Consider the following 26,320-nt stretch of genomic DNA (forward strand, 5'->3'; position numbering starts at 1 on the left):
AGTGATTTCCAAGGCCAAAGATTTTTAGTTCTTTCAAAACAGATGTCTGAGGAGGCGAGAAAGAATATATTTTTTTGGATAAAAGATTTCACACTTGATATTCTCCACGTATAACAACTTAGCGCTTCTAACCAAAACATTATTTTAAAAGAGTCAGTTGTCTGAACATATGATTGGATAGAACAGAAGAAAGGTTTTACTTGGTTGCTGATTAGTATGAGTTGTTCGGTATTGTTTTTTCTTAACCACAATAGTGGACATGTGAACACAATAAAGTTCAGCAACAACATAATAAGTGATAAAATGCTAAACATTTTTACCACTTGCTTAACATATTAAATTAGCTGATATTTTTAATGCTTCTCAGTTTGGAATCTCAGCTCAGTTTGGGATATGCTCCAAAACTGACTGAGAAGTTCCACTGCTCCAACTGACTAAACACATTAACAGTACCTAAAATCCCTATAATTGTTTTTCTCCATCGCTGTAAGGCATTCAAACATAATTTAAGCTTCCAATTTGAAAGAAAAAAAAAAAGAAGTCAATTTTAAATCCCAAACAGACTAGAGCCAATGAATTCCCAGCATATGAAACGAAAGTTACTTCAGATTCAGCAAGTATCAACGTATCTTACTTATTTCACTGGCTTTCTGCCTGTTACTGTTCCTTAACAACTTTTCTTTTTTATTTATAAACAGATTATAAAAATTTCTCATCTTAATGTATTTATCAAACCAAAACATAGAAATATTAAATGAAAATGTTTTAATTCACACACTTCCAAAAGTGCTTAAACAGTCAGTTCCTTCCTTGGACGTATATAGGAAAGACATAGCACAAGTAACCTCTAGGTGATTTCCCAGTTTTCAGTATGGATTGGTCTGTTCTTGTCAAAGAAAAGTCTGACAAGAATTTTATCCGTTAATTTGAAAACTCAAAGCTACTTAAAAAACAAACAAACAAACAAAAAAAAACAACTAAGCTCACTAACCAACTTTAAAACATAACTTGTCAATAAAATATTAAAATATTTAAAAGCTCTCTCCATCCCTCTTCCCTTCTATTCCTCCTCCTTTTAACTTATAAATCCTGTTGAACAGGTTGTTGGCAAGATTCTTCCTTGTGTCAGACTGAAAGACAATCCTGGGGGCATTTCACTTTGCCAACTTTCTTAGTAATTCTTATATGATGCCTGAAATACAGCTATGAAGGGCAACAGGAGACCATCCATATCATTTCCCTGTAAATAAGTACATCATAAGCAACTGAGGATGGGCAATTGCTGTACGTAGCAGGGATGGATTGCATCACCTCAGCTGAAATTGAAGGACAATCTAGACAAACAGCTTGACATCTCAGTCAACAATCAGGGAAATAAGAGAGAGTACGTCTTGGCTTTGAGTGTGTTAATCACCCCAAATCTACACTAGTCATGTACTGTTAAGAGCAGAAATATCAACAGAGGTTTTAAGAACACATTGAAAAATGCATTAAGCTATTTTCCAGTATAGATAAAACATTTTTTGTAAATCACTAAATAACTAAGAATGCAAGGAATAAAATAGCAAGAGTCACTGAAAGACTCTTTTCTTAACCATTTTTCTAACAGATATCGATAGAAGAAGAACCACCAAAACTACAGACCAACTTCAGTACAAATGTACCAGGTCAAAGCAGAAGCTATTTTTGACTAATATAAGAACAACCCTAATCCCTTCGTACTTGTTTTTGTAAAGAAGAGGAAGACAGAAAAGAGAAAATTAAATCACAGAATTTAAGTGACATGCAAAAATACAGGAAACAAGCTCTTTTAGATGACTGTGGAATTGTCAAAATGTTTCTCTGAGAAGCTACTCATCTAGCTGCCCTGTAATATACCGACTATTTTACCTGAATAATTTGAGTGGCTCATCAGAAGAATTTTACTGAATGAGGTAATAGGCCAAAAATCCGTAAATGTGTTTTCATGTAATTTACTACTCAGTTTCTATCTTTTTTTCATTCTCCTATTTGATAAATATCTACTAGCCATCTCTACCTCCCTGTGAGGTCTTAACACTTCTCACTTGCCAGAAATCTTTCAACTCCAAAGTAATACACACGTTTCATATAAGAATTTTTGCTCTTTTGATGCCTATCTTTCTTCTACCCATGAGAAACTCTGGCTGTGTTATCCTTATGGGACAACCCAGCCAAAATCTATAGGCAAAGATGGAGGAAAGAAAACAGTAGTACTAGTATCATATGATACTTCAACTTGTGGGTTACTCCTCTCTAATATGGTGATTTTCATTAGTTCTCATGCAGACACTGAGCACTTACTTTCTATGCATGTTTGCTTCACAACAGTAACCACATGGAAATCACCAACCTCAACAGAGTCAAAAACAGATGGTATGCTTTCGGAAAAGCTGAGACTGCCATCATGAAAAAGATTGTTCACAGCATTAAATTCTATGGAAAATATAACTTCATTTTTAAACTGTGACAAAGTTTTGGACAATCTGCAGAAGAGAGGGGGCAAAATAGTTTCAGTTTGTAATAAACAGAATTTGTGTACGACCTATTGGATTCAAATAATCACCCCTGATCCCCCACTGTATTCAAGATATTAACTCCTACATAAGATATCTTACTCTTGCATACAGCTATTTTTAAAAGATCAAATGCTTCCATGCCTCTTCTCTGAAAGTACTAAGGACGACTTTCAGGTGCTAACTCACACTAAGCTATGAATTGTTTGCTCTAAGAACAGAGCAACACTTGGTAAACTTACCTTATCGCTATCTAGTGTGTTCTGTGAGGTTCTTGAGGCAATTGAAATAGTATCAGGTTGGCTGCTACCATCTCCCTGACTGTCCAGGTCCTCGCCGTCTCTGCAAATAGTTCAGTTTTCATTACAATATTAGCATTGTGTTTATAATGTGTTAGCTCATACTTACAACTCTAAAAAAGGGGCACCTTGATACTGTGGCAAGGGACTGTAGACAGACAAAATAACTGATGCAAAAATCAAATATTCAGCATTTAATACTTTGTTCTATGCTTAAAGACAACATATTCTTTTGTTCAACATCTACATCAACATCATGGAATTAATGTAACCAACCAGCCAGAGCAAGTTTTCATGCCAACTCTGGCAAGAAACGGCCACTTAGCAGTCTAGTTGCTAGTTTTGGATAAGTCACTCATTTTAAGCTCTGTCAAAGGAAACCAAGGACCTGAATATGAGTAACACACACAGAATTGTGAAAATCTAAAATGCACAGCTATCCTGTACTGCAGTTCCAAATTCCTTCTGTAATGGCTAAATCTACGCTAGTCAGGGACTGTGCAGAGCAGAAATCTCAATACATTCAGCATTGTGGGAAACTGGAAAATAATTATAAGACAAAACTGGCCACAATGGCTCTTGGTTTTATCCAGTTCACTGAAAGCTATTAGAAATTCAACACTGCAGAGGAAACAGTGCTGTTGAAACAGCATACTTGAAGATCTCTGACTTTTTAAAATATTAATTACCTTCTTCCTTTCTGTTTTGTTGTTGGTGCCGTTTTGGGGATGTGGATTGGTTCTTTCAATGCTCCTTTCAAATGAATGGTCCTTTCTTGTATCACTTCCCGGATATGTTTAATCCAGTCCTGTTTATTTTCTATACTGGATGCCTTTGATATGTAAAAGAAACAAAAACACCAGACTGGACTATTATAGCTGAGAAAATCTACAAATACAGTCTAATGAATATCAAAGCCATAAAGAAAGATAGTGTGAATCATTTTTGAAAACATGAACAGAGAAATGGAAATTCAAGCTAGTTGTCTTCATTTTGAACCAACAATACTACTTTACACTTGTCAACATTGTTAATATTGTTCATTTTAAAACATTTTATTTGAGATGTAGATTCTTCTTTCATAACTTAAAAGTCCCAAGAAGGCTGAAGCCCTATGGTAGCCCTCATGGTAGACACAGTGGATTGACTTAATTCAAGAATTCCAGTAATAACACCTTGAATATTAGTATTTTAAACTACTGATATGTTTTAGGTCAATACTCACTTTATATAATAATCTGCTATCACTGAAAGAAAACTAATGTTGTGATGCATATACTTCCACAGCATATTTTATGTATTACTCTTCCCACTTTTGAAACATATATGGAAGGGGAAAGCTAATTTGGGGATTGTATTTTATTGATAGTCTGCAACATATCATCCATATATTTGAGATACATCAGAAAAGATTTGGTATCCAGCTGCTCAACATGCAATCTGACTGTTGTAATTTAGCCCTGTTACCCTGCACCTGAAATGCTATTAAATATAAGCACTGGTGTGGATTAAAAAAATAAAAAATCATTGTGTATGAAATCGTACTTCTCTTAATTGCTATCTTGTGAAATAATTTATTTCTAATATACTATATACATTAAATAAACAAGGAAAAAAATCAAAATAGGATCCTAAACGGATGGAAAAAAACTGACGGAACAATGAACAGTTAGGAAAAATATGTTTGTTTACAAACAAACCTATTTAGAAGCCAAATACAGTTTTGTTAAACCTTTTACTGTTTTCATGGAATTTACTTATATTATTAATGAGCTAAGGACGTGCTACTTTCAACCTTCAAAAACAAATAAAAAAATCAACAAAATTTTTGAAAAGCTTCAGATATCATACAAATTATTTAAATACTACACTCAAACTACAGAAAAGAATAGGAACAACTTAAAGTGATTTTATGGAGACATCCCTTGAAAATAAAACCCTTTATGCTGTTTGCACTGGTTTAATCTTTCAGGAGGCCAACACAGATTTCCCTCTGCTGCCAAGTCACTTTGGTTATATGTACACCATATCTGATTCCATACAAGGGAAGACCACTTGTGCAGCAGCTGTCACTCTAAAAGCAGCAGAAGTCATCACTTTTTGCATTCCTAACACGCCAGAACAATAACTACAATATTTGGTATATCCATATAAATTCACTAAACATATTAACTAAAATTACCTTGAGAACAATTTTGTTGTCTGACGTTGGTGTCCTTCCAACCCAGAGAGCAAACTTGCAGGGATCTCCTTCTACATGTTCTGTGACACCCAGTTCAGAAGTCTGGAATTAAGAAAAAAAGTTAGAACTCCATGGCAATTTTTTCTCAGGAGAAACAAAGGGATGCTAATATAATAGTTGAGCTCTGCTATATGAAGAGAGTTTTAGAAGGCTCAGTCTAGCTTCAGAGAGAATTCTTTATTCTTGGGAGGGTGGAGGGGGCTTCTTCAAAAGCAGCAGCTGCAAGATTTTATTTTTTCAGTAAAGTAACTATTAACAATACCATTTATAACTTGAAATACCAAATTGCTTATTCCACATTTTTGACTTGACAAAAAAAAAAAAAAAAAAAAGCCTGGTAACTCTAAATAAAATAAATAGAAATACTTGGTAAAAGCCAAGTGTTGGTTTCTCTCCTTGCTGATTTCCATTAGGGAACACTCATCGCTTATTGATTTTTATGTTTTTGTTCAGATAAGATATGCTTAAGAATTGTCCTGATATCTTCTAAAACATTTTCTGCCAAGCACATCCTTTGTAGTGTTTCCTTGACAAGTGAGTCCTTGTAGTGTGAAACAGATGAAGAAATTCAAAAATTCAGTTTCCCTTGAGAATTTTGTGGGACAACTACATTAACAATCAGTCTCTGGGAATGTTTTAATGTCAGACCTTTATAGCTAATTATTATCAAAAATGTTTTTGCTTTCCAACTGGAATATCATCTCAATCCCATGAATTTGCTTTCAGTTAAACATTTCATATAGGCTTTCCTCCAAAAAAAATTGTAACTGAGAAATACAGCTCAAACCACAAGAATCCTTACTCCAAAAGATAGCTGACAAGCATTCCTACATTATTAGAAACTGTATTTTTCCTCTCACATGCATAATCGGTAGCAAATACACACATTCATCACATTCATTGCAAGAGAAATTGGATGCACTGTACCTCAGTAAAGGTACTTTTGTTCTTGTCTCGCTTGGATGTCAACTTGTTTTTTGTTGCTGCTTTTTTGTTTGTTTTCGTGTCTTTTTTTTTTTTTTTTTTTTTTTTAAGAGAAAAACACCCACCCTTTCATCTCTGTCATTTCATTTGGTAAAATTTTCATTGAAAAAGTCTGTGATGCATTTTAAACTTGACTCACCAACAACTCCTGTGTGTGTTAAAAAGCTTATGAAATACTTGATACAACACCACATTAATTAACTCTGAGAAAATATGCATTACTGCACTGCCCTACGTGAAGTCTGAGAGACCAGGACAGTACAATTTAAATACAACACCACATTAATTAACTCTGAGAAAATATGCATTACTGCACTGCCCTACGTGAAGTCTGAGAGAACAGGACAGTACAATTTAAATATTTTTTTTAAAGCCCAGTAAAATTAGGAGCCTTGGTACACTTGCAAATGTTATTAATTCAGGAAGAACTGAGACTATGCAATAGAGGCCTGTAAATAATGAGTGGCAAAGCAGGCAGCAGTTGGTCACTGTCCCTTTCCATGTTGGTGGGTGTCAAGTGAAACTAGTGGGAGGGAATCAGGTTCAAGCACAACACACAGAGGTTGTCTTGTACCTAACACTTAACTAAGCAAAACATCTCTTTGCCAAAGGGCACTGGAAATGTCAAAAGTCTGTATGAGGTCTGTGGACAAGCTCATGGAAGAAAAATCCTTCTGGGGTTACTGAGTGCACAGAAACCACACCCAGGCAAGGAAGCACCTAAACTGCCAATTACTGATGACTGGGAGAGTTATTCTGGCAAATTACTTGCTTGCTTTGTTTCCATATCCCTCCCGAGGCACTTGCTTTTGGCCACTTTCTGTTTTTTCAAGAGTTCATAAACACATTCTTCCACTAACACAAGTCATGCCATTGAATATCCTCCACTGGGAAACCACAATAGTAATCACATCCACAGTATCAGAAATGACCCTCACTTTCTTAAAACTGCCTTCCAGAGGTGGAAGATAGGATAATGTGCAAGAAAGACCTTTCAAACAACATGCATGCCTTCAACATCTGTATTAATGCCTTTTCTAAAGATCAAACTACAAGGATTGCTACAGTAAGTAATGTGCACTACAGGATATTTTGCAAACTAGGGTATGAAGACAAAAAGATAAGCTTGTATTTTAAGAATGGGGTACAATATCAGTTTTCAACATTTCCAGCAACTTTTCTAGACTCTAGGCAATTACTTGTTCTTGCGAGATGAACTGACACAACAAGCTTATGGGACTGATTTTTCATCTCTGTCTCCTTTCCCACATAATGCTTTGGCAGCTGATATTACCTCCAGTACACCTGAAGTTTTTTTGTATTTCAGGTTCTTCAGGGCCCCAAAGAAAGACGTGATCAACAACACTGCTGCAGTTTTGTTACCTGCCAGCTACCTTGTATCAGGAAAGACAACAAGTGTTTGAAATGAAGCGACAGAACATGCAAAGTAAGACAGCGAAAAACCATTTTTTGAACCAACCTGCTTTACCAGTTTGGACACAGAGGTGGGAAGAGGGAAAGGAGGAGTAAGAAGGAGCTGAAGCAGGGAAAAAAGGCTCAGTATTCATACCTCCTAGACTTGGTCATATACCCCAATCGGATCAATAGAATAAAAAGCTCTTTTAGAGCTTGATTTTGAGAGGTAAAGTTATTTCAAATTATTTTTCTAAGCTGTCTATTACGAAAGCCAATCTTGCATTGGCTGGGGGAAAATCAAACCAAGGGAGACTGTCACATGACTACCTAAACTTACAGAGCACGAATACTACTCTCAACCAAGTCATCATATAAGATGTGTGAATTACACTTGAAAAGCGACAACACTATAGATGAGGAATCCAAGAGGGGATTTTTACTTTTTATTTTTAAATGGAAAGGAAAAAAATTCGCATCTCTACATCCTTTCAGTGGATCATAAGAGCTTATTTATTTATTTATAAAAAAAGAAAAGTAAAAAGAAAAGTATTAATGAGACTACTAGCCTCAGTAGACATTCTGGAATTAACTTTTCCATAACAAGGAGTACTTGGGTTTCCAGACCAGAATGTGTAGAATATCCACCAGAATGAATCTTTACTACACCTGTTACAGTAATATCCATGTTAAACTAGTATAATGAATGCATTCTGTCAACTACTTCTATCCTTCTGCTTTATAAAAATTAGCCTTAAAGGCTCTTAAAGAACCAACACACATGAAACAAAAACAGTCCGGCCTAGTCTTGATTTCCCCATCCTGACACTGACACATAGTCTTCAGCAGTTGCTATCAACCTACTCTGTCTCCTGAAAAGCATAACAAAACAGCAAAGTTAGAAGATTCAGTCTGCACGTTTCAGTGTAGTATAATAGTTGTTCCAGTTCTTCAGGCATGTTTAAATTATCTGAGCTTAGTCATAATCATCTAGCCGGTTTTCTAAATATGACCACTTATTCTTCCATACTTACAAACAGTTTACTCTTGTAAATGTACTTGCTCCTTCCACTTGAGTCCTTTACTTCTTTACTGAAAACCAAGGACATCTCAAAAAGGAAAAGGTGCCTTTCTCTTCCCTTTCGAATTAGAGTTTTGGGGTCCCATACTTGGAAGGATTCTTGAAGGATGAGCTCTCCCTGAGATTCTATATTTTCATCAAAGCCTAAAAACCCAAGGAGAAGAAGAAAGGTTCACCATGAAAAGCTAATAATATAAGGAAATTAAAAAGCATAGCTTCAGTTCATTAAGCAACTCATCTGACTTTTTTTTTCCCCTAAATACAGCTTGGAAAAGACAGGAGACCAAGGAAGCAATGCTAAAAACAAACCTTAATTTTAACATTGTAATACACTAAACGAAACTGTAGCTCAAATTTATACCTAAATTTAGAAATCCAACTGTTAAGAAGTTTATCAACTGTTCTGGCAGCATTTCACCAACAAATGGCAGCTCTTTCTGTTGTCTTCTCTTAACTTCTTCCACAACAAAAATTACTTTTCCTACTTGGTTTCTGCCACTGTAGAAAGTGAACAGCTTGCAAGGACAAAGAGAGCAGATCAGGTTGTTCTGACATGAGCAGGATCCCGAATGCCATCTTTTCTGCTAGCACACCTTCCTTACAGTGCATGCAACAGGCACTGTGTTGCAACAGGGGATGAAAAAGGATGGCAGCTCAGAGCTGCTGCCAGGTGATGAGACTGCCATTGATTCACTCTACAATAAAGAAATTGCAGCTGCATTGCTTATCTTGATATATATAACAAAGGTAAAGGTTGGAAATACCAATGAGTTTACTTCCACTCTAGCGACAGTGTTCTCCCAGTTTATTACAGAGCTTTAGAACTACAGGATAACAGAAATTAGTCTATGATACTCTTCTGAGTGGTATAAAATAGCATTTTGAAGAAATACTGCTTGCCAATAGTCTCTCAAGAGAAAAGCACCAGCCTTGTCAGGAGAACAACAATTCCTTGCTATTCTAAACAGAGCACAAGTATGGAGAGCATCAGAGGCAAGTTGCTTCAGGATGTTCATTCAAAAACCTCCAGAGACATGAAGAGGAAATGTGCTCACTCACTCTATTTGTTTAACATGGGATGACTCAACTATATACACATGATTTGTTATAACACCAACTTATGTAAAAGATTAGGATATTCTCCAGAGTCACATTCCCGGTGTTAAAAGATTATTGCCAATGCTGGTCAGCATTTATACTAACACTATCTCCTCAACAAAGCATTTGGAACTGATCCTGCAGACTGACCAACATTGCTGTTGTTTTAAATCAGGGAAGAGAGGTGATTTTGAGCATTCACGTGACCAAGGATCACGTCAAACCAAGATGAGTTTTATAGTAACTTGCATGGTACAGCATTCCTGTGACAAGCTCCATTACGAAGGCATAGAGGAAAATAAACAATATTGACTGAAAACACTTTACAATAAGTCTTCGTTCTGGAACTGCAAGCTAAGGTGGTTCTGCTTTAATCTCAAAAAAATTACTTTGCCAAAAAAAAAAATGTTTTATTACTATGATGGCACCATCATACGTGATAAAATGCCAATTACAAAATGGATTTTGGCACAAAGTCTTTCTCAGCACATAGAAGCAATTACATCCAACCTCAACTGTCTGCAACGAACATGATTATGCTGTTTTGGCTAAGGCTCAGGCTAAATTGGCTTATGCTGACATTTTACTGCCAGAAGATACATTTCATTTCAACCAGAAGTCTGTGGAACAGGCAGTAAACAGATGTGAAAACTACACATTTCTTGGAGACTATTATTTGATATATAAATCAGAAAAATCAACTCTAATACATGTATGAGCCTCTTATAAAGAAGAATACTAGTTGGAAAATGTAGATGAAGCTACTATATCTGACTATTCACCTGCTACATTTTAGGTGACTGGTGGAAAATGTTGCTAGCCTATGTATTTTTCAAATCTGCAGTGGCAGAGGTGTAGATCATAATGAAAGATCATTTTTAAAAAGTTAACAAAAATGTAGCAGTTGTCCATCATAATTGATTTTCCTAAATAAGTTTGCATTTTATATACCTCCAAATAAAAAGTATATAAAATACAAACCGAGAGATATAAAAATGTTCATATTCTTCAGATCTTCTCAACATATAGTAATATAAAAAGTTATTAAACAAAGCTAATATACAGCATATGACTGAGTTAAAAGGCCAGTTTGAATCCTACCTTCCAGCATGCTGAGGTGCATGGCATCATTGGCTCGCTTTGGCACACTAAGCATCACCTCCAGGCCATCTTTAATCTCACCTTTACCTTCTTCACAGCATGTGAGCAACTCCTGCAAAAGAAAAGCAGACAATCTATCCTACATTTCTACGCTAATACAACAGACTATCAAATGCTACTTCTAAAAAGCAAAAAATCATTTTTTGCAAGTAACATCTACTTTGTTATTTTGTACTTCTTACTCTTCCAATGACTGATATCATACGTTGTATTTATCATGATGTGTTCTTCACAGAGCAGCCCAAGCATTCAGTTAACCACTTCTGATTTAAATAAAAACATCTGGTTAATAATAAATCTTTAGAAATTAAAATAAGGACTTTTTCTTTTTTGTTGATAAGCACAGACGCAGCTATTGGATGTAGTGCTACATCAAGGCCCAGAACAATACAGATGCTGAGTCATGAACATAGTGGAAAGCGGGAAAGCACAAAAGGGTCTGCACATCAATCTTTACTCCACTGCTCCAAAGGCCAGGTCTGTACTAATGATGATAAAAGAATTTACATTGTTTCATTTCAAATATTCAGTGATCTACTCTATTTTGCATCATTCACAAAGTTGAAATCATCTTACAGGCATTTTTTTTGGTATACAAACGACCATTAAATAACAGACAGAAGTTAGAAAAAGGAATATACTAAAATGTAGGTGACTCAGTTTTTAATTTAAGGTGACTCAGTTCAGTGCACATTCAAGACTCAATGATATTAATGTATGAGTGCTTTAGCCGATATTCAAATTTCCTCAAATACTTGAGCGTTTGAATAGTATCAAGATAAAATGTAGCTTATATAACCAAAAGGGCACATTATATTCTTTCTATAATTCAAAAAGTCCACTTAATTCACTCCCTCAGGTTAAATTCCTTTTAAAGAGAAAGCCAGGTGACTCCTGCATTGCATCATTGTACCATTTTTATTTAACTGCCAATACTATCAATCATTGCATCAAAATAGTACAGCACTACACTTAAATTTCTCATGGCAACACCACAGAAAAAGTGAATGTAACTAAATATCCTCTTGGAGAGGGAGAAGATTAGTACTTTCAGCACTGTTTGCAAAAATAAACAGAATTTCTGAAGGTGTGTTTTGTCATCATTCAAGATTTGGGCTCTTTATCCTTTCGTGTTTAATGACTCTTCTCTTATAGAAAAAAAGAAAAAAAAACATCAAATAAATCCCTTTTATTATGCAGCAAAGCCATCTGGCTCTGAAAAGCCTGGTGAAACCCATCTATCCCATTCCTTCAACAATGCATCAGCTAAGACATGCTTAGATTAAAAAAGTAATTGTTGAAATCAGTTGCTAAAAATTCTAAAACACAATGACCTATTTAAGCAAGTTATTAACTTAATCAAACTGCATTTTTTTGCAAGGGAAGAAATTGAAATATCACAGACTCATTTCCATCCAACTCAACCAGAAATAGCAAGGAATGTTTTTCAGAAGTTTTAAAAAACAATTATCCATGGAAGTTCTTGATTGGAAAGGGGAGACAGAGATTGGTTAAGTTACTTTTGTAGGGAGTTACTACAAAATAAACAATGCCATCTAGTAGAGATCCAGCATACCTCAAGAACATTGCTGCTTAGCCAATGAAACGTCTGTCTATCGAGTGAAAGTGGTAACCAAAGGTTTCAGTTATTTTGACAGCTACTCTTTACTTGGTGAAAATTTGTTGCAGAAACCATTACAAAAACACACTTGTCCATACTGCCATGACTGATTTTTTGCTCTGGAAACCCAAAGGATATTTTCTAAGTAAACATTAGTAGAGAGGTATCCTTCTGATTGACAGAAATCTGGGAAAAACTTCCTTATTTATGCCGTCTTTTAGTGTTTTCCTAACAAATATTGCAGCAAGAGTTAAAGCTGCCTAGGATGCTCTAGTCTCAGAGTGAAGAGTAAAAAAGCCTTCCTGATTTCAGAAACAGCTTTGCATGCTTATGAACAGCAAAATCAGGTTAAGAACTTTGAATTAGTACTGACCTTTAAAAGAAGCTGGTATTTTGTTATCCTTTGGACAGGTTTGATAAGGTAAGAGGAGATGGAGTTGGCCAGTCCATGTCGCTGTTGTATCTCCTACATGAAAAAAAGGAAACGTGAGGACTGTGAGCACCAACATGCAGATGTAGCTTGTTCTGAAGGGTATGTAATAGACATTAACTAAAATTTCTATTTTAGCAGGAAGAAGGAAGAAGAAAAAAGGACATCTGGATTACAAGATATTCCAGTCACAGGAAGGTATTTAGTTGTGAATTTATCTGCTCACTTTATGCAAACAAAAGAATATTACCTCCAAGGGTACCTCTGAAGTGTTTCAACAAGCCTAAATTCAATTAGCAGTGATTAGGAATATTGAACAAGTGGCACCACCGTATTATTATTTTTATAAACTGGAATTTGTGGGGTTTTGTTACTTTCAGGACAGAAAAGAAAACAAATCCAAGAGTTCTAGAGAACAGCGAGGACTACTGCATGAAGACTGAGGAAGAAGTTTCTTGGCATCATCTGCTAGTTTTAACTAACAGTCACAGAGCTTTTTTTTTTTTTTTTTTTTTTTTCCCCAAAAGCTGTTATAAATCCACAAGGGGGAGCAAGAAGTAACATTTTTTAACCAAAGGAAAAAGGTTATGCAAGAGGTTAAAAAGAAACCAGAGCCATTTATAAACAAAGAAAGAGATGTCTTCGGCTAAGCTAAAGGAGGAAAATAAAAATGACATGATTATTACATAGGATAATTATGGAATTCAAATACAGATCATGGATGAACTTCAAGGTCAGTGTTTGCTTTTTATCACAGACTTGTATGTATTTCAACCACATTATTTCTAGCAGCAGGTTTATGCGCTACAGCTATAAGCCTTCTAACCATTATTACAGCATCAGAAATTCCCAACGTCAGATTCACACGACATTTTCATATGGTCCAGTCATGACATCACCAGAAGCTCTTGAAGTTACCTGTACACAGTCAGGTCTTCACTTTTCTAATCCACTTTAATTGAATTAGGGAATGGAGAGCTGGATACATGGCTAAAATAGATGAATCAAGGACGTTCCACTGGAAGTAGTGGCAAGAACATATTTCTAATAACATTTCATTGGAGCCTTTGTTGCTTTTTAAAATAGTATCGTAGAATCATAGATCATAGAATGGTTTGGGTTGGAAGGGACCTTGAAGATCATCTAATTCCGACCCCCTGCCAAGGGCAGGGACACCTCCCAGAAGATCAGATTGGTCAAAGCCCCATTCAGCCTGGCCTTAAATAATTCCAGGGACCAGGCATCCACAGCTTCTCTGGGCAACCTGTTCCAGTGCCTCACTACCCTCTCAGTAAAGAATTTCCTCCTTATATCTAATCTAAACCTACCCTCTTCTAGTTAACACCATTACTCCTTGTCCTGCCACTTCGTGGCCATCCTCTGGACTCACTCCAATAGGTAGGTCCATGTCCTTCTTGTGCTGGGGGCCCCAGAGCTGAATGCAGGGCTCCAAGTGGGGTCTCATGAGAGCAGAGTACAGGGGGACAATAACCTCCCTCAAACTGCTTGCCACGCTGCTTGTGATGCAGCCCAGGATACGGTTGGCTTTCTGAGCTGCAGGCACACATTGCCAGGTCATGTTGAGCTTCTTGTAAACTAGCACCCCAAGATCTTTCTCATCATGGCTGCTTTCAACCCATTCTCTGTCCAGATGCAAGATCTTGCACTTGGCCTTGTTGAACCTCATGAGGTTCACACATGCCCACCTCTCAAACCAGGTCCCTCTGGATGGCATCCCTTCCCTTCTACATGTTGACAGCACCACACAGCTCGGTGTCATCGGCAAACTTGCTTTTTTTTCATCAGCAATTACAGTATTTGGTAAGTTCTTTACATTTTTTTGGTCATATGACCATATCTAATTGATATGACCTGATTTTCTGTAGTGTATCTGCTCTTGTACAAGCATTGAAAACTAAACAGAGGCTCCACAGAAAGACTTTACCTTATACTGTTTAGAATCCCCATCTCCTTAGTGAAAGGCTTTTGAAATTAATGCCAAGAGTTTCAGGAATATTATTATTAATATTATTCCCTTCCCTCTATTTCCACAACAAATTCTAAAAAACAACGGTGGTGTCACCACACACCTAGTAGCTTAGCACAGGGGAGGAGGAAACAATCTAACTGAATCATCCGTAAATACGTATTCAACAAAATCACCAAGGAAGAGCACAAAGTCCTTCAGAATGACTGAGATCCTCCAAAAACTCCAACAGCTGCCACATTTTTGTCCTTTCCTAAATGGAATGTTACATGTAGACCAAGTAACGTTGGGACTGAATTAGCAATGTGGTTGATTTAGCAGCTCTGAACAATGCCAGTCAACTGAATTACTACTGCATTCAATTACAAGTCAAAGGCACTCCAACAAATTTAACAAAGACTGTCGTCTTTTCTATGTACAGTGCAACCTAAGCAAATCAAAATGCTAAGATTTGCAGAATGTGCTAGTGAGAACTGAAGACTCATGTCTCAGCTGTTGCTGCCAAAACCTTGTTCGCAGTTCTGAACTGCTGTGATATAACACTGACTTCTTATATTTGATTTGACAGATTTATGAAGACCAAATGAGCAATATAAATTAACCATGTCAGATATATGATCGATTTTCTTAAGATGACAGTAAATTTTAGTATTAAGCTTGCATTTTCTTAAGAAATAAGGCACTCAACATAAATACAAGATTCAAACTGGCAAGACATATTTTTAAGACAGACATGAAGTACTTACATCAAAGTATGCTCCTGCATGTTCCAGTATCAGCTGGGTAGAATCAGGCTTATTTTTACAGTAAGTAACATACATTTGGAACTTGTCTGCCTGCAGACAAAAATGCAAATTTACATGTTATCACAGAGTGTAACTGCTGTCTCAAGAAGTTTTTACACAGTTATCAGAGAACATTTCTTCTGTCTCAAGAAACTAAGCAACATAGTATTATTTTCCTACTCAAACTGGCAGCATAAGAAAATACATCATAGAAATGAGACTGAAAACAATGGCAGTGTATGCAAAAGTAGATTATTCACAGCTAAGACAAAGATAATGAACTAAACAAAAATCCAAATGGAAGTTACGGCAATACAAAAACTTTCAGAACAGCCAAGTACTGGTACCTGACAGCAGTACCTTAAGTATTTTCTCGTTAAAGACAGACAATTTTTTAAATTCAAATTTCAAGGAAGAGTTACTTTTATAGAGACTCAAATTTAAAAGGAAGTTAGGTATCTATCCCTTCATGCTTCCTATCTCCCTTGTTACTTCTAAACACAAATCTGACTTTGTTACCCATGTCACGAAGCAGTGTCCAACATCTTCTGGTAACTGTTCATATTTTTCCAGCTCTTTGAGGAATATACTATGGGTAGAGAAGAAACAAACAGTATAAGGCACATGAAACATTTTCATTAGGGCAGCTGACATTGATCTATTGTCCGTGAATAAAGATAGTTAGAAATCTTACTGTAATTCATACCAACAACATGAGCTAACAGAATCAAAAGGAATGGATGACAAATGTGTAATATCATTATAATTCAATAAAAACTCTGATGTGAAAGTTAGAAATTGCTCCAGCTGACTTATGCAGTTAATACACGTACACATAAAAGTACACAAAACTTAGTAACTGTAGTTCACCATCTAGAAGATTTCCTATTGTTTCAGTTTCAGGAAAAGCTTAGCCTTCATATCAAGAGAAATAGGAGGCAGACTTGCTTTTTGGTTACTCAAGTTAACTAAAGAAACTGATGTTAGTGCTGTATCTGCTGAGTTCAGTGATTTCTACCTCTTCATGACAACTGGAAAACATACAGCAATATTTTAATGTATTCCAATATTTTTTTAAAAGTTGAAAGATGTCTGAGACTAAATAAGACAGTTTCTAGTGGTGTACCTACCAGGTTACAAAAAGCAACAATTTTAACTATTTAACAGTATGAGAAGAAATCCTTTACATTTTTGATGACAAAGAGTTCATTATTCATATGCACCATATTTTCATTAGGAAATCCCCCAGGTCATCATGTGGATTTACCACTAATATGGAAATGGGAGATAAGTCACTCACTTATTGTGGAACTCATAGATTTCCTGCATGTTTCCAAAGATAATGTGTTCTTTGTTTACAATACCAGGTGGGATCTCTTCAACTCCACTTGTCATTTCCCATAGATACGTCTGCCCAGGACAAAAAAGATGCATGAAAAAATCATCAAAAAGCTGAACAGAAGCACTCAGGTTATCTGTAAGCACACACTCAGTGCAGAAAAATTGGTGAAAATCACGTAGCATCATCAACTCCAGTTGTCTGTTGTGTCACATATATCTTGTGATTTTGACAGGAAAATCCACATTCTAAAACTGACAATTTAACGCAGTCCTTCAGATTACATCATTTAAAATGCATAGTGCTCTTGACAACCTCTAATGCTTCAGGATATTCCTTATGAAGGTCATGTCTGCAGTCTCGAAGTTCACGTTTTATGCAAGAGCTAACAGTGAACATTACTAGCTTGAGCATAACAATTACTGGGCACTTTTCCATAGAATCTCTCTGAATTTCTATTCAAAAAGTCAGCGAGTAGCAGAACACGTGATACACATAATAAGGGAATTAACACAAGCTCTTTTCTCTTGCTAGCAAAGCACATAAATTAACCCCCTCTTTTTCCTGTCCCTCTCCAAAAATAAGGAAAAGAGAGGAGGAAAGGGAAAAGAGAGGAGAAAAGGAAAAAGAGAAAAAAGTTTATGAATAAGGAAAAGAGCAAATACTAAAAAACTCAGTACTGACAAAACCAAAACATATAGGATGAATTCTGAAGTGGCTGATATCAACTGTAATTCTAAATTTCTTATTAATTGCAGAAAAAAAAAAACAATTAAGTCTTATGACAATAAACTTTTTTTTTTTTTTCTTTTTTTTCTATTTTAATCAGAAAGAAGTAGAAAGCAACAGGTCAACAGATTGAATCCTGCCTTCAAAGACCAGTGAAAGAAGAAAACTTACATCCATGCATTCCCGGAGGTCTCTTACGTAAGCCTTTTCCGTCTGAATTAGTTCAGCCATAATAAACCTTAGGTGACAACAGAAAGACTAATCAAATCTCAGTCTGTTTAATCATTATGAATACATAATAACCAGAATACACATTTCTCATCAGGTTTTGCTTCTTCTACTGTTCTAGGAAAAATCTGGGAACTGAATTGCAACAAGACAAAGCACATGAAGGCAACATGAGAGATAACATTCCTCCATTACTAACCAGTACAAAAAGAAATGGAGAAGGAGATGGAAATTTTGTCAAATGTTTTTCCGTTGCTATATTGATTTAACTTAGCCTCCCTCCTCCCCTTACACATTTAATTCACATTAATTCTAAAGAGAAAAAAAAAAAGCAAGTTATAAAGTGTAACATGGCTTTGAGAGTTTAACATTCTGACATGCTCGAATTTTCTGTGAGAATGAGCAATGAATAAAAGGCAGTAGGAGCTAATTAATAATATCAGTCTTTTTTTTTTTTTTTTTTGGTTTCTAAGCTCCCAGACAAGCCATTACAGTTGCTCCATTATCAGGATTGATTTATGCACTCTCATTGATTAAAAATAAATAAATTCATTACTCTTTCCTGCGGGCAGATTTTCGTTTTTCTTCATTAAGCTCATGAGCAGCATCGCGCAGTTTCACCTCTGACCCAGGGACACTGGCTGGGATTATATCCAGCTGCAAGCTTTTGCTCTTTATTAAAGAAAGGAAATATTAATTAAGACAAGAGACAAGACAAAATGATAGCTAAATCAAATGCAAGCAAAGTTTTTTTGTGTGTGTGTCTCTATCATCACACTCCAATTTCACTTACCGATTTATTGGAATCAGAGGAAATACCCAGAGCTTTCTCTAAAGAGGTCCTGTATTTCTCCATGCGCAGGGAAAAGTCTCTGTACCTCTTATCCACTGCTGTGACACATTTTTTAATCTCTGTTGCATGAGCATGCCCTTTTTCACAAAAGCCATCAGCCAGCTGTATCAACAACTTCACCCTCTCTTTGGTTTGCTATGAAAACAGGAAAATATCAAACAGTTACTAACTCTACCTGTCATGAAGGGGAACATTTTGCTTAACCTGCTACTAAGTACAGGTGGAGAAGCCATGAAAGGAGCTAGCTTCCTCCTCTCATCCCAGAACTTCTTTAAACAGGTATCATTTTCTAAATACAAATGGCACAGGATGAATAAAGAACTCTTTGCATTTTACTGTTATATTAGAAGCTGGTTGTGTATTTTTCTTTCAAAAATGTGCTCCATATCTAACCCACAGACTAAATTCTGCTAACAGAGCTTTGCAGAGCACACTTATCTTCCTTGCACTAACACAAAGGGATTTTGATCCCACTGAAAGTATTTTCTTCGCTACCACTGAAGCACTGGTATTGGGCCAAGCACACAAGGTCTCAGGAAACTTCCTCTCTTTTTACAAGGGCATCAATGAAATGCTGTGATAAGCATTATTTTTGTTACACTCTTTACAATTTAATGGATATAGACTATATGCTTTACATTTTTTCATACCATGTTTTGCTGTCGCATAGTTCTTAGATTCTAAAAAAACAAGAAACCACTACCAAATCTGTAACTAAGTGTTTTTCCCAATTAACATACTACCTAACACTTTGCGCTTTCTTTGTGTAAATCACAAATTATTCATAACATGACTTTATACCTCCACCTATCTCTCTTTGATACCATGTCAGAGTAAAACATCCTGCCAGTGCCCTTGATAAGAGAGTTAAGCAAAGCAGTTAATAAGAACTTGACTTTTTTTTTTTTTTTGGTGGTGTTGTTTGTCCTTTCTTTTTTTTCTTTTCTTATGGTCACTCATCTAAGCACTTTTTTTCACCATGGAATTCGAACTGTAGGAGCAAGCCAGGGCTAATATTTCCTCCCAGCCAGTAATGAAACCGGTTGAAACGAGTAGGGAGTGGCACTAACAACATCCTCTCAAAAGGGGCACCAGCGTCATCCACTGACTGACAGAGGAAGTAACGGGGGCAGTGGTGCTCTGCATACTGGATGGAATCCAACAGAACAAAGGCTGGAGTGAAACTCGGAAGAAAATCTGGGTTTGAAAAATGAGTATGGTCTCTGTTCTTTCTGGATTCTCTTTTCTCCCTTTCCATGTCCCATGACCAACTCTATCTCCAAGTCTCTTCCCTCCTGAGGTAGTCCTTTAGAAAAATGAACTCTTGTTTACTTTTTTGGGCTCCTTGGAAGGCTGGAGAGCCAAGAGTTGGAAACAGATGATAGTTATGAAATGAAACACAAAGACTGACAAGTTTACGTAATCTCAGGTACTTTGGTGATGCACTAGTTGTTGTTTTTTCACATGTGAAAACTACTAAACCTCACATGTAACATCTCCATCTCTGTATAGGCCTCCAGAAACAGAGAAGAAAATAATTCTGCCACAGTTCAAAAAGTTGGGAGTAGAATCACAGAATATTTTAATAAAATGAGTAACTTCATAAATCATCAGTAATGATTTTTCACTATCTGCTGTTTTTCTACTATGCTACAATTAAATTGTAGATGAATAACATGTCCTTTTGTGTTTTATATCCTAAATGACCATTCAGTAATCCACAGACATAAGGATGTAAAAATGGAAATCAAAGGACCTCATGGTTTCTGTTTTTTCACATCATTTTTAAACTATTTCACAACAATTCTGTCATAAGAAATCAACTGCACGTAGGGCTGGCTGATAGAGCTCCAGTAACATGGTGATTATTTTCTGATTATCTTTTGTTTTATTCTGTCCCCAGAAGACATACAGAAAGACAATGCAAATACACAAAACTTCTTCGTGACATTCTTATTTAAGCTTATTTAAGACATTTTTTGTTTGTTTGTTTGCTTGTTTTTTTAAATGGTACATGGTTTTATTTATTTACTTTTATCCTTGTGGACAGAGAAACTGATCAGAGCTGGCATCTCTTTAAGGATACTTTTCTTAGAGCACAGACAACACCGAACTGAATGGGTGCAGTTGATACACAAGTAAGAAGGGATACCAACCAAAGGGACCTGGACAAGCTTGAGAAGCGGGCCTTAATGAGGTTCAACCAATCCAAGTGCAAGGTGCTGCACCTGGGTCAGGGCAATCCCAGACAAGAGTACAGACTGAGAGAAGAACTCGTTGAGAGCAGCCTGCAGAGAAGGACTTGGGGAATCTGATGGATGAAAAGCTCAACATGAGCCAGCAGTGACTGTTTGCAGCCCAGAAGGCCAACTGCATCCTGGGCTGCATCATCAGAAGAGTGGCCAGCAGGTGGAGAGAGGTGATTGTCCCCCTCTGCTCTGCCCTCTTGAGGCCCCACTTGAAGTACTGCACCCAGGTATGGGGCTCCCAGCACAAGAAAGATGTGGACCTGTTAGAATGGGTTGAGTGGAGGGCCACAAAGTTGATCAGATGGCTGCTCTTACAAAAAAAGGCTGAGAGAGCTGGAGATGTTCAGCCGGGAGAAGAGGAGGCTCTGGGGAGACCTCATTGTGGCATTTCAGTACATAAAGGGGCTTATAAAAAAGACAGAACTTTTTGCTCATGTAGATAATAACAGAACAAGGGGAATGATTTTAAACTAAAAGAAGGGAGATTTAGATTAGAGGTTAGGAGGAAATTCTTCACTCAGAGGGTGGTGACGCACTGGAACAGGCTGCCCAGAGAAGCTGTGGATGCCCCATCCCTGGAGGTGCTCAAGGCCAGGCCGGATGGGGCCCAGGACAACCTACCTGATCAAGTGGGTGGTGTCCCTGCTCGTGGTAGGGGTGTTGGAACTAGATCATTTTTGAGGACCCTTCCAACCCAACTCATTCTGTAATTCTACTTTACCTTTGCTGTGATCTGAAATTCTTCATGTTCTTTTAGCAGCTCTTGAGTGTGCTGGATACTGGAACCAGTGGAAGTATGCGTGGATAAATAAAACTCTCCATTGTCATGAATCCATTCCAGAGCCTAAATAAAGCAAGAATGAAGGAAAAGTAAGAGAGAAGGCAGTATACTTTTGCCAATAGAAACCAACCGTAATCAACATTTCACAAACACAGATTGGTTACAGGTAAATTTTGCTCTACTCCACTTGAGGCAATTGTGTAATAGCTCTACAATATCAAATAATTTGTAACTACAAAATAATTCACTTTGTCTATGAAGCAACACTTCAGGGATTAAAGAAAAACAACTGACATATGAACCTGATAACTTCAGGGAAGTCCACTATTACATTAATAGTCTACTACTAAATGGTTTTAACCGACTACAGTTTCATTAATATACTCCTTAAATGAGCAAAAATCACTTTTTTGGTTCAACACAGGACAGCTGAAATTGAACAACCTATAAAAATTTATGCAAGACTAACAAATGTATAGGCTAAACTTCTATGCATTTAAGATTTAACTATTGTTTCACTCTTTGGTTAACATGGATTCCAGCCTCACAAAGTATTACCATACTTTGTAGTTACGTATATTCCTAGAAGTTTAACCTGCAGCAAGGAAGAATGGTGGGATGTATCAGTTCAATTAACATATGTAGAGGTAAAAGATGATATTAAATAGTAAAATTCTTATTGAAACTGAATTATCTATGAACTGCAAGCTAAATTTGTTTCCCTTCTACATCCTAGTACCTTACTTTCTTACTATTTTGAACCATGCTGATTCATGTTTTGATCTGTGTTCTGCCCACATTAATATTCACTGCCCTTTTAAACATAACTCAATCATTGCAATGAATCCTTCTCCCTTTTACTAGAAAAAAGTGAGTCAACAAAAAGCCACTTAACACTAAAAATCAAAAATGTGAAACAACTTGACAGTGCAAGTCTTCAGTTACAACTCTTAATACAGGCTGCTATGGCAGCGTGCAGAGGCACATGCACTTAGTATGTCAGAACCAAGAAGTTTCTAAGTGTTCAAAGAGTTTAATACTGTTTGGCTAGAACACTGACCATCGATGCCTGAGTGTTACAGACTGTAAGGGTGTACCAGTATGCTATTTACCCGGTCACATACTAGTGCAGATGTTAGCCTGAAGAGATGGGTCTGCGCTTTTCAAGTACTATTGAAGGAAACAGGCGAACGACTCTTGGACTGGGATCAAGAAGAGGTGCACATCAGCTGGCCACCTGCACGATGTCTCTTGTCAATTCTAACGTGCAGGTGAAGACCGATGTAGACCAGAAGCACATTAAAGATTGATGCTATAAACAATATTTATTTTGATACTTCTTGCTTTTCACTTTTTAGCCTCCACTTTTTTTTTTTTTTTTTTTTTTAGTGGGTTTATTACACAGTGCTGGAATGAGTGACAAACAAAACTTTCCTTCTGCGAGTGTCACCCTTTCATTACTTCTTGGCAGCTCTGTAGAGTCATATGACCAGAAGTTAATCTTGATGTTAATTCCTACAATTTAAGTCAGCTTGTTTCATGTGAAGGTCAGGATTGTGTGCTGGAGTCATAGAATCACAGAATGGTTGAGGTAGAAAGGGACCTCTGGAGATCGTCTGGTCCAAACCCCCTGCCAAGCAGGATCACCTAGCACACATTTCACAGGATGGCATCCAGGCAGATTTTGAATATCTCCAAAGAAGGAGACTCCACAACCTCTCCGTCCAAGCTGTTCCAGTGCTCTGTCACCCTTACAGTAAAGAAATGTTTCCTCGTATTCAGCTGGAACTTCCTGTGTTTCAGTTTGTGCCCACTGCCTCTTGTCCTGTCGCTGGGCACCACTGAAGAGTCCAGCCCCATCCTCTTGACACCCACCCTTCAGATATTTGTACACATTGATAAGATCCCCTCTAAGTCTTGTATTCACCAAGCTAAAATGTATAGAGATGCACATCAGCATACATGAACTGGAAAAAAATCAATTTAGAGTCCAAGTGAGCCCTTAATTCTGGAATGATTAGTCATTCTATCACTTTCCTTGCAAACTATTGCGGTATTTGTTTCCATAACAGGGCACATAGTTCTAAGAGCACAAATCATGTGTTCTTCCAACATCCAAACAAAAACCGTAACAAAAATAGCAATATTTCCCATTTATGGCTCATCAGTGTAGAATGCCAATAAATGTGGCAGTGACTAAACTGAAGGTTGCTGCAAAATGGGATTTACAATGAAAACGCTGACAGATCTTTATCTCTGGTGTTTGCCCATTAGTCAGTAATCTCTGTTCAAAAGCAAGCAGATCATGTGCTTGGCAGAGGTTGAAGTTAAGGTCATTCACAAACCGGGAAGAGGGGTTGGAGTGGGGGTGTTGTAGTTTTTAATTGTTGTTTTAAAGGCTTATTCATCTTTAACTTCACTCCAGGATTTAACTTGCATTACTTTCATTGTGAAGTCATGAAAGACAGACTTCAGAAACCTTTCAAGATCAAAACAGACCACTAGTAATTAAGCCTCTGCCTACTCTGGCTGTCGAAAAGAAATAAAAGATTAGCTTTTAGAGTCCTTTAAAATATGTCTAACTATATTTTGCACTAAGGGCGTTGTGTTCTTTTTTGCGGAACAGGAACAGATTAGCTTCCTTTCTTTGTCCTATATCCAGTTAAAAAAAAAAAAAAAAAAAAAAAAAGAGTTGCTGATCATTCCAGTTACCAATTCTGCCTTGGAACCCCCAGCTTATTTTTATGGCTTCCATTACGATTAGTAAAGGTGTTTTTTTTTCAGCTGTGATTACTTGATGGTTATTTCCAGACTGCTAAATTCAACAGAATATAAGAAGTTGGACCTACCATGCAAATACACAAAAACTGCAAAGACCCTTGCAGTCATTCAATTATACTGTTTTATGAATTATCCAACTTCTGTTTTCTAGATTAGGTTAATCTAGATTAATTAGATTCCCTCCCACCCCCAACCATCTGAGAAATATGTTGTCGTCTGTTATTTCCCTGATGAAATTGTGTGTGTGTGTGTGTGTTTGTGTGTGTAAAAGTCAACAAGCATAACAATTTGTCAACACAAGCTTGAAGAAGTGAGACTAGGCAGCATCAGATCAAACTGGCAGAAGCAAAGCGCTACCTTTAAATTACAGTAATAAAGACAGGCTGCCTCAGCAGATTTAGGTGTTCTGTATTAAAGGAACAGCAAATAATTCATCTTACTTTCTACTTTAATTATTGATCTTTCAGGCATTTGGAATATTGAAGTTAATGGCAAATTTGCAATTATAGGACATGCCAGTTTATGTCAAACCTTAATCACTCTGAAGAGAATTTTTACGTACAACCCTCACCTGTTTGGCACTTCTTTCAAACACCACATACTGTTGGCATTGATCAAGACGTCTTTTACGCATGGTCCAATAATGCAGCACACGGTTTTCCCGCTGGAAGAGCTCATTCAAGATATCTGAAAGGAATGCAAACAGTTTCAATAGAGGTTATGACAATTTTGAAACAACATACCAAAAATCAGTGGAAGTTGTTTACACTGTAGAATTGATTAAAGTGTTACTCTCTGTTACTTTATTTTGCTGGTTTTCCTAATGTTCATATAACGTTCAGTGCTCCTTTTTTGCTGCTACGTAGAGAAACATCAGTTAAAGAAACTAGAGATGTAATTGAAACCTGTTAATGACACCTATTCTTCTAACAGATGCTTTTCATACAGGGATTGCCACCATTTATAAGAGCTCAAAACTTAGTATGACAAAGATAATTCTTGAAGGATTTGCTCAGAAATTGTGAGCATGCCCAAGTAGTCACAATATGCTTAAAGGCTCATATTAACCATAGACAAGAAAAGTTTTTTCTGAACATAGACGTCTCATATAAAGAATTTTTACAGTTTAATATATATGGGTAAATATATAAGCTTAGTTCACTACAATAACAAATGCCACATATTCAGATATTATATGGAAGAACAAGAAAAAAAACAAAAACAAAAACACAACAAAACAACAGTATAATTGAGAATGTAGACTTGCTCAAATATCAATGTTCATTGAGCCTTTACAGAATTTACAGGTAATCAAATAATTAACTCCACAATTTGTTATTCCATTTCTGAGTATCAGAAACTGTCTAGCACTGAGAATTATGTCCAAATTATACTGTTAACCTGAAATTCCATGTGTCTGGCTTATAAATTCTTTCATGGCTGTCCTGGTTTCAGTTAGGACAGAGTTATTCTTCCTAGTAGCTGGTAGGGTGCTATGTTTTGGATTAGGATGAGAAGAGTGCTGATAACATGCTGATGGTTTAATTGCTGCAGAGCAATGCTTACACCAAGCCAAGGACTTTTCAGCTCTGTCCTGCCAGCGGGCAGGCTGGGGGTGCAGCAAGAGCTGGGAGGGGACAGACCCAGGACAGCTGACCCAAACTGGCCAAAGGGGTATTCCATACCATCTGACGGCATGCTGAACAATACATAGGGGTGGCTAGC

The 26,320-nt window shown here is 36.8% G+C and overlaps 1 protein-coding gene across 2 annotated transcripts in view; it reads right to left on the bottom strand.

The window, feature by feature from the left end:
* Positions 1 to 26,320, bottom strand: part of TRIO (trio Rho guanine nucleotide exchange factor) — a 254,322-nt gene that overhangs the window by 72,833 nt on the left and 155,169 nt on the right. For both annotated transcript variants that reach the window (XM_035318490.1, XM_035318491.1), the window contains exons 20-33: positions 25,167 to 25,282; positions 21,755 to 21,877; positions 18,725 to 18,919; positions 18,488 to 18,603; positions 17,875 to 17,941; positions 16,936 to 17,045; positions 16,155 to 16,224; positions 15,597 to 15,686; positions 12,807 to 12,899; positions 10,753 to 10,864; positions 8,507 to 8,697; positions 5,016 to 5,117; positions 3,523 to 3,665; positions 2,777 to 2,876 (exon numbers count right to left, since the gene is read on the bottom strand). In XM_035318490.1, the coding sequence (XP_035174381.1) occupies positions 2,777 to 2,876; positions 3,523 to 3,665; positions 5,016 to 5,117; positions 8,507 to 8,697; positions 10,753 to 10,864; positions 12,807 to 12,899; positions 15,597 to 15,686; positions 16,155 to 16,224; positions 16,936 to 17,045; positions 17,875 to 17,941; positions 18,488 to 18,603; positions 18,725 to 18,919; positions 21,755 to 21,877; positions 25,167 to 25,282 (1,628 nt within the window). The remainder of the gene's footprint in view (positions 1 to 2,776; positions 2,877 to 3,522; positions 3,666 to 5,015; positions 5,118 to 8,506; positions 8,698 to 10,752; positions 10,865 to 12,806; positions 12,900 to 15,596; positions 15,687 to 16,154; positions 16,225 to 16,935; positions 17,046 to 17,874; positions 17,942 to 18,487; positions 18,604 to 18,724; positions 18,920 to 21,754; positions 21,878 to 25,166; positions 25,283 to 26,320) is intronic.

Source organism: Oxyura jamaicensis, chromosome 2 (assembly GCF_011077185.1).
Source record: "Oxyura jamaicensis isolate SHBP4307 breed ruddy duck chromosome 2, BPBGC_Ojam_1.0, whole genome shotgun sequence".
NCBI classification, from domain to species: domain Eukaryota; kingdom Metazoa; phylum Chordata; class Aves; order Anseriformes; family Anatidae; genus Oxyura; species Oxyura jamaicensis.